Here is a 9,092-nt window from a genome sequence, read left to right as displayed (position 1 = left end):
TCTTTATTTTATATTGTTTTGAGAAGCTTATTTTTACCAAAAAATCTTTGACAGAATTGGTAAATTTCAGAAGCTCCAAGATATACAGAAATGTACAGAAAAGTCAAAAAATACAAAAAGGAAAATATAAGGTTAATAAATATGATCTAAATTTAATTTTTAAAAATACGAATAAACTCCTGGCCGCCACTGTGTCCCATCAGTCAAAGTTTTGGTAATTTGCCAAATTATCCAAAAATGCGGGTTTTTTGTGAAATTTTTTAGCACTAAAAATGATGTCTGCCAAACATGGGCTCAGTGATTTTGGCAGTATCTTCCCTTTTTATTTTTTCGGAGCTTTCCTGCAACAAAACATAAAGATCATTGGAGATCAAAACTCGAAAAGTTTGAATTATTATTCATTCATCTTCATATATTTTTTCTTGCTCTCTTTTTTGCATGAATTCTCAATTTCACATCCTTCACGTCATTGAGCTCTTACTCCCTTTTGCTCCAAATTCTCCACTCTTCATTTCCCATTTCTTCTTTTTTTTCACTTTTCTGCTCCCTTTCCGTCTACCTCCTCTGCTCTTCTGCATCTCGAATGAATTCTCCAACTGAATTTTCCTGCAAAACGCTGTCGGTTTTCCATCTTTTCTTTTCCTTTTTCCCCATTTTTTTCCGTCTAAAATAGGCGAACTGATCTGTGAGCAGCCTAGATAAAATGACGATTGAAGGAAACGAATAAACATATCTAAAAATAGGTACGATTTGACGACGTCTCCATTAGGATATTTAAGTGCTCTCGTGTTTAATGTCATTGGAAATGGAGAGTAAAATGACGAGAGATCTGCCCAATTTCTATTAAGAGACATGAAACTGTCAAGAATTTGTTAGAAAAATGGAGATAAATTCAGAAATAAAGAGTATATAATTCCCTGGAACACAAACTTTGAAATCAACGTGGAAACGCGCTCCACGACCAAATGAAAACTCCGCCCCCAACAGCTGGGTCTCGTTAGGTATTTGGTAATAAAACCGTAAATTCAAACATTTTTAATTAGTTCGGTTGATTTCACCTGTTTTTTCACTATATTCGGCATTTTAACACGTTCGAATTCACGGTTTTTTACACGTTCGAATGTACGGTTTTGCCGCCAAATATCTAACGAGACCCAACTTTTAGGGGAGGAGCGTTTTCATTTAGCCGTGGAGCGCGCTGGGCCGCTGATTCCAAAATACACATTATTCTGCGTATTCATAATATACAAAAACTTTTTTGTTATAAAATATACTATTTTTAACTTGCTCAACCATAAGCCTAATCCTAATCTTAAGCCCAACCAAATATTCCACCTAATTATAATCGTTATATTCCTTTCAATGAATCTAGCAATTCAGGAAAAATCTCAGTCAAGACCAAATTCTTTCAATTTTTTTCATTGATCAAATCTGTTGCTTGACTATATTTACTTTTATGTTATTGTATTATTATTAATCGCTAAAAAATAATAATTGTTTTGCATATGCCAAAGTTTTTTTTTTTGTATTTTCTTGACGCCAATATATCCACCCTGCATGTTTTTCCGCATTCAAAGAAATTGAAAAACATATTTTTAATTAGGATTTGGACAAAAATTTCGATAATTGTTTTTTTCCTGGTTTGTTCTCGGAATTCTTGTGTGCAAAGGGTTTGTATTTTGATTTCCGGTTTGGTGATTTTTGCTTCAAGCCAGACAATTACAAAACTCTACTTTTCAATTTTGTTTTGGAAGACTAGACAGCCCAGAAAATGTCTGTGTCTGGGAATAAGGAAAACTTTATGGAAAATTGTTTTCCTGGCATCACAGATTTAATTTTGAGCAATTAGAGATGAGAATCATAAAATTATAGTTTTGCAATTTTTCAAAATTAAATACCAAAAGTGCGACATATATTTAAAAGAAGGGTCAATAATTTGTTGAGAAATTTGAAGACCTCTAATAGAGTTAAGATTTTTTTAATTTCCAGTCAAAGTTTTGCAAGTTGCCAAATTTGACCATAGGAGTAGTTTTAAGCTTTTCCTCCCTAGAGCTACTCCACATTTAACTTTAACTTTGATTGTAGGACGTGAGGAGGGCGAATCAGAAGGTGGGTAGTCTCGAGCGTTAGAGAAAATAAAAAATTGATCTCACAATGAAACGTCTAATAAATGTCATTGTTTTGTTCCTACCAATCATTTGTTTTATCACTTTCAACAGAGGTTACAGAGGACATTGACAACAGTCTTCCCCCATGGTTTTTATCACACTTATCAATTAAACATGTCGACGCTTTTTTTTCGACGAAGCACGAGGTATTCAGATCTTTTTATTTTTTAGTCTCAGTTTACATCCGACACGTCATTTGTATTGTTCTTTGTTCCAATGAGACTTGTGATTTGTTGAAAAAACAACAATTGCGTTCAAGTCTAGCGCTAGACCTTTCAGTTATTTGTAACCTTTACTCTATACTTCTTCAAAAATAGATCAAATAAAAATCGTTTTTTTTTATTTTTAAAAGTATCTAGTCTGGGTTATCCATTCAGCCGGTTGGAGGCTCGACGGAGGCGCCTATCACCCGCCTTTTCTTCTCCCTTTTCTCGTCCAATTTGTTGTCTCAGTGATAACACTTTTTGAACGTTGGTTTATTTTATACTTTCTGTGCTCTCCCCAAATTTTCGGGGGCGCTTTTCGGGCGTGTACTTATAGGTCGCGAGGAGGCGAGTGGGGAGGCGTCCCGAAACGCCTCCGGTAACTGCAATTTTAAAAGTTAAGACTAAAGTCTTTTCCCACTTTTACAAACAAATTATCATGTTCGAGTGTCTTTGTTGTTTTTTTTTGTCAGTTTTGTGAACCCTATAGCTGTTTCTCTCATTCTTTCTCTGAATCTCTTCCTCTCAGGTTTTCCGCGTGCTCACAAATGTTTTCTCGGTGCGTCGAGATGTGCTCTTTTACATTTTTTTGTTTCGCGAGATGTCTGTGAGGGCGGATGCACTTTTGCAGAGAACAATAAAAAGAATGTGGACACTCTCGTTTCTCTGTGTGCTCTCTAATTTTATTCAGTTGTTTGTGGGAGAACAAGTTGCAGATTTTAATTTTTGGAAATATATATTTTTTATTTTTCTTACGAAAGTCTATTTCATAATCTAGCCCCACATTTCTTAAACCTTTCCAAGAAGGTGTGACTCACGTCCGCTCTGAAAACACCTCTGAATCACACTAGGTCATCCCTATGTATCCCAATTAGAGTAAACTTTCATAATTTCACAAATGTGTAATAATGCTCTTGGCTTCTCGGTAGATCACCTATAAACCATATAAAACTAAATTATTTTGTAACAGTTTTTAAATTGTTACAAAACAAGAAGTTTCCGTTCAGTTTCCTACCGTATACCCATGTGCATATACTCATAACTCTGCCTAGCATCTGTGCTCCCTGCTCAAACTTTTGTTATTGTTGTCACTGAAAATCTTGCACTCGTACATTCGCATGAAGAATACTAAAAAAAAAAACATGAAGACGTCATTTTGTATTTCTCCTCCTCCACAATATCTCATGATTTCTTGCATTATCACAAGAGATTTTTTCGAGATTGTCAGAATGAAGAGAAAAATGTAAATATTTTTCCATTTTATCTCATTTTCTTTTCTAATCTTTGTGCATTTTTCTGTTCACGAGAAGATGAAAAAATGAAAAAATTTCTCCAAGAATTCTCACACGAATTGTCTTTTTTTTTTCATTTTTCCCATTAATTTTTTTCCTAATAATTTTTGTCAAGACTGAGCCATTTTTCAGATGGTTCAGTAATTGTTTTTGGCATTGAGCCAAGTTTTGCGTAGCTCTGAAAATAGTTGAGAATGTTGCTCAGTTGATTTCTTGAAGTTTTCCATTTGAATGTATCCATGGCACATGTACCTCTCCAGGTTGAGAATAAGGTGCAGGTTCCTTTCCAGTAACTTAGTTTCTCCGAAATTTTAAAAAACTCAGTAGTATTATACAAGTAGTACCTTTTACCGTGATGAAGCCTCCATAACCCCCAAAAAGTCTGAAACTGGTGTATTTTGTGTAAGTCACGTAATCCTCTCTCTCATGTCAACTTCTCATATTCCATTCAACTTTCCACCCACACGTTTATACCTAATCTTTTTTCATTTCTCCAATTTCCTACTAGGATATTTCTCTGAAATACCTTTTGCATAGAGATGCTATATTAGGCAGGCGCAGTTTTGGGACATGGCGCCTACCTGAGACCTGCCTACCTTTCGCATGCCTCTCGCCTTTTTTTTCAGTATTTTGGAGATAATCAAAATTTCTAATAAAAAAGTAGAAGTATGAGCAAGGCAGAAAACGATTTAAAGTCAGGTAGGTAGGGTTTTGGCGCCTACATAGACACCCTGTATTGCAAGTTGTTTCTGATAGATCTCGTACAACTACAAAAGATCAGAAGAAGAAAGAGTGAGAGAGTACAGAGAAACGATATATTTTGTCACATGTATCTCTAGCATCACCTCTTCACCCCAAAAGCGTCCCATTTTTCAACGCAAATTAGTCATTTAGACATGGCGCGGCGGCGAAGACGGTGACGAAGATCGGAACGAAAACAATGATAGAGATAGAGAGAGAATTAGAGAAAAAGAATGAGAACCAGTTCAGATGATGACTGAGAGATAGAGAGAGTCATGCAGCTATTCTTCTGCAAAAATGTTTCCTTTTTGTTCATCTATTTCTATGATTTCTCGCAGTTTTCCGTTGTATTTCAGAATACGACCGATCCGTTTGAACGTGCATACCTTCCAAATAAGAATTTGTAAAGGAATTTGTGATATTTCTTTTTCATACTTTTTTTTGGTTACATGAATTGGGTCCTGGGCGCAGGTGGGCGAGGAGGCGCCCCAATACGCCTCGCTAAGGTTTTTAGCTTTAACACCCATTTTCGAGAATAACTACAGATTCCTATCACTTGATATATTTCATAGCAATTGAAATTGGTCTGATATTTGCACCTACTTTGATATTGAATTTCATCTGCTCAATGATTTTTAACGTCTGAAATTTGAAACATAATAGCAGATTCTTGTTGATAGTTAACCATATACATATTATCAAACATTTTGTCATTGAAAACCGTGAGAAAATGAACTTTGATATTAGCTCTTTTTTTTAGAATACTCGCATTTTCGCTTGAATCTCTCTGAATCAACTTCTGACTTTAGATTTTTGAAAAATTGCTTATAATTCCAGATGTCATCGTGTTCATCATCACCATCATCCATAGGTTGTACATCATCAATTCAAGTTCGATGTCCTCATTGTCCATCATCAGAAGTATATATTCAAAGTCCTGAAGAACTTTGTGGACATATGGCTCAGTACCATGGCACTCACTCGATTATGCAATCGAAATGTTTCGAAAGTTTCGCCTATTTCCAAATATGGCTTGCAAATATTGAAGATTCACGATGTGATGGAGGATATTTGGGATCAAGTCAAGGACCATCATATGAGGATGTAAGTTTTAAAAAAAACTTTAATATTTCAATTGTTTTTCGATACTGTTATTTAATAGTTTATACATGTGGCATTGCTCCTAAATGACTATGACTACTTAACATTGAAAGGTTATGTCTCAATTCATTTAGTAGATATAAATAAATAAATAACTACAGAAAAATAGAAAAAGATTCTACAAATACTTTGTCAGTTGACAATTTTCGTATAGGAAAAACCAAAACCGAGATACAGGCTGTCAAAGTTGAAGATAGAGAAAATAGAGACAATACGGTATTTTTTCAAACAATTTTTTGGAGACCAGATTGAATTTTAACAAACTCAAAAAGCTTCTAAACCACACAAATACTCAATTAACAAATTTGTTTCTAATCTTCTGATTCAGGAATACTACCTCCTGTGCCGCCGCCGTCCATCAACGACAACAAAACGTCGCAGGATGTCTGATGATTGTGCAAGTAACGAGCTGAATAGTTCAATAGTTGCTTGTACAGCATTTGTTCATGTATTCGAGACAATGGATGGACGTGTAACTGTCAGATATTGTCTTGATCATTGTGGACATCCAGTTGAAGTTGACGATCATCATAGAAGAGAAACTAAAAAGTTTGAAAATCGATTAACATTGAAGAGAAGCTCACCGTGTGCCACATATGAGCTGTGTGATGAGAGTTGTGATTGTGAGGTGAGGGATTTTTGAATTTATATTAAATAGAAAATTATTTTAGTTTATAATAAGCTACAGTAACAAATTATATTTTAAACATTGAAAAGTATCTATACTGAAATATTACCTGTTCACGAAAAAAGTTAGGTTATAGGGGTACGGTAGCTGACAAATCAAATTCAAAATCCTGCAATAAATTACTGTATTTTCGTTTATAACGTAAACATTCGAATATTTACAGCAATCATCTTCATCAATGGCTTCATCTCCATCATCATCAGTGGATTTCGAAGATGAAGATGCTTCAAATAATAACTACAAACTACAAGAATCAATTGATGCATATGCAGTTTCAAGTCTCAATGCAATAATTAATCAACGTCTTGATTCAACAGCTGATCGTCTCAAAACACTGACAAAAGTGCTCCAGGAGTTGGCTGTTGATATTCGGAATACCGATTGTCGGATGGTTATCTGAAGAAACTCAATTTGAAGGATTTTTCTTTTTTGTTTCATATACAAAGTATATTGTATATTGAGGCGCAGAAAAATGCGATGTTTGAAATCAAAGTGCAAGCACGTTCCACGGCTAAATAAACAACTCTCCGCCCCTAAACGTTGGGTCTCGTTAGGTAAAACCGTAATTCAAACTTTTTCAAGCAGTTATAGTTAAAAATGTATGTGAAATTAAACGTTTCAATCATTTTAATAATTTCATCAACATCGAATGTTTAAAAACGTTCAAATTTTCGGTTTTCCTAACGAGACCGAACTGTTGAGGGCGGAGCGTTTTCATTTGCCAATGGAGCGCAGTTGCACCTCGATTCAAAAGTTCTCATTTTCTACGCCTCCATAATATCACTTTTGTATTAAAACAAAGCAAATATTTCCATTTCATCCAATCTCCCAATATTTTTCTTCTCGCGTTCTCTGATCCTCTCTCATTCTAACCATTTCATTTTCCATTTCTTAAAATTCCCGGTGGTCTTAGCCAAAACTTTTTCCAGTTTTCTAGTCCATCTCAAAAATCTATACGTCACAAAAATACATTTCACAACTCAAAAAACAGTCGCCTCTTGCTTTTCTGAACGAATTCTCATAATGTAAATACATATTCTTCCTAATATTTATGAATGTCATAATATTTCCCCTCAAGACTGTTACTTAAAAATGAAGACAATTTCCATGGAATCAATATTCATGTACATATTCACAAGCGACATCCACACACAAAAGCATCCAGATTATACATTTAAAGTTAATATAGAAAGTTCAAAGGGGAATTCGAGGTTGGATCTATCACATTTTTCTTTTTTTTTTCTAATTTTTTTCACATCAATTTATGAACCAATTTTCTCAAAGAAAGAACATAAATGATAGAAACGTGTTAGATTCAAGTTCAGAGATTTAACTCTAAGTGGAGTGTTGGAACAAGAAATAAACTTTTAAATAAGGTAAGTTTAGGGGAATTGAAGTGTTTTTGTTGCACTAGAGGACGGTGAGCCGGAAGAAAAAAAAGTAAAAAATCAATCATTTCCACAAAGACGTGGCCTTCATCATGAGAGACATCTTTGTCGAAGTATCCATGCTTGGGGTCAGAGACTCGGCTGTAGTTTGGCTTGTTGATGCACCAGTTCCCAGAATCTTTTGCATCTGAAAATATGTCAGTTAGTTGAGTTAACTCTTAATATATTTATCGTGTATCTTGTTTATCCTTACTTGTTTATCCTGATCTCTAACAATTCCATCGTTACGTTCAGCTTTGTATTGAATACGATCGAGCATCTCATTTTGTGAATCGACCTCTTTTCCGAGATCGGCTCCAAGACGTTGCAAGTTCCGAAGATTGGCGGACATCATGTCAAGATTCTCATCAATTTGATTATCCATAGCTTCCCAACGTGTACCTTTAATTGCCGAACGACTAGATTCGGTCAAGGTTCGTTGTCCAGATGGTCCAGAGAATGTTGCGGATCCACCACCGCTGGAGAGGTTGGTAGCGGTTTCCGACAAACGGGATGCTGATTTGGATTGCGGGACCTATAAATATATCAATTTTATGACGTATTATGGTATATTCTCGGAAAATTATTAATTTTTATATCGAAAATAAAATGATTCCAGTAGTTCCAAATGTTATATTCTACTAAAATTATGTAAGATTTTGAACGCTTTCTTTATTCAAAAACAATGCTCCATTTTTTAATATTAGAAATTTATCAACTCTCCAAAAACTCAAAACTCGTGTTCTTTGAGACTACAGAAATCCTATAGTACTTTGTAGTTTCTGAATACAAAAATTCCAGTTTAAAAGTTAAACTCACAGTCGGAGTTTCCGTCGGCTCTTGCGGTTTCTTCGTGAATTTATTTTTGAACATTCCACCGAAAAACGACTTCAAACTATTCAAATTGCGTTGTGTCATTTGCGTGGTTCGATGAATCTCATCTAAATTCTTTTCAGTATTCTCAAGCTTCTCCCGTTGCTCAAGCAACTGCTGAGCAGTCGACGTTCCGATTTTCTCCGAATTTTCGAGATGACGACGAGATCTTTCCGTACTATCCAATGATTCCTGCAGAGTTTTCTCGATTTCACGCTCGTAGTAGTCTGCTTCGTCTTCTCCGGAATAATGTCCCATCGTAGTGTAACTTTTTACGGGCACTGAAACAGAGAAAAATCAATTTTCTAGAATTTTTCCGTACTAGATAATGCTTTTAAATTTTCTGATGGATTTGTAAAAAAATAGAATTAAAAACTCACTTGTAGAAGAAGCAGCACTCGGCCTGTAGTCATCATCGAATGGATTACGAGACATTGATGAAGTTTCTAGAAGTTCAAGTTTACGAAATGAACAGAATAAATAACTTTTTAGAATAGATACAAATGGCGGAAAAAGTAATATAACCGCGTGAAAAAAAA

At 35.0% G+C, this 9,092-nt stretch overlaps 2 protein-coding genes and 2 non-coding genes across 4 annotated transcripts; 3 read left to right on the top strand and 1 right to left on the bottom strand.

Annotated features, from left to right (window-relative positions):
* Positions 1-60: 60 nt before the first annotated feature.
* 21ur-13651 lies at positions 61-81 on the top strand. The gene has a single exon (NR_052562.1).
* Positions 82-5,241: 5,160 nt separating this feature from the next.
* K02D10.4 (uncharacterized protein) lies at positions 5,242-7,366 on the top strand (the record flags this gene model as incomplete). The annotated part of the gene is made up of 3 exons (NM_066540.7): positions 5,242-5,508; positions 5,894-6,193; positions 6,417-7,366. 3 exons carry the CDS (start codon positions 5,242-5,244, stop codon positions 6,651-6,653), a joined length of 804 nt encoding a protein of 267 aa, NP_498941.2. The 3' UTR covers positions 6,654-7,366.
* snap-29 (Soluble NSF attachment protein 29) lies at positions 7,359-9,001 on the bottom strand. The gene is made up of 4 exons (NM_066539.9): positions 8,934-9,001; positions 8,500-8,834; positions 7,895-8,215; positions 7,359-7,828 (listed from the first exon to the last, which is right to left on the bottom strand). The coding sequence occupies exons 1-4, from the start codon at positions 8,986-8,988 to the stop codon at positions 7,706-7,708; spliced, it is 834 nt and encodes a 277-aa protein (NP_498940.1). The 5' UTR covers positions 8,989-9,001; the 3' UTR covers positions 7,359-7,705.
* On the top strand, positions 8,878-9,085 carry K02D10.7. The gene has a single exon (NR_052561.1). It is a non-coding gene; the product is annotated as an Unclassified non-coding RNA K02D10.7 (non-coding RNA).
* Positions 9,086-9,092: the final 7 nt, after the last annotated feature.

This window comes from Caenorhabditis elegans, chromosome III (genome assembly GCF_000002985.6).
Source record: "Caenorhabditis elegans chromosome III".
Lineage (NCBI taxonomy): Eukaryota > Metazoa > Nematoda > Chromadorea > Rhabditida > Rhabditidae > Caenorhabditis > Caenorhabditis elegans.
This window is presented reverse-complemented; position numbering and strand designations above follow the sequence as displayed.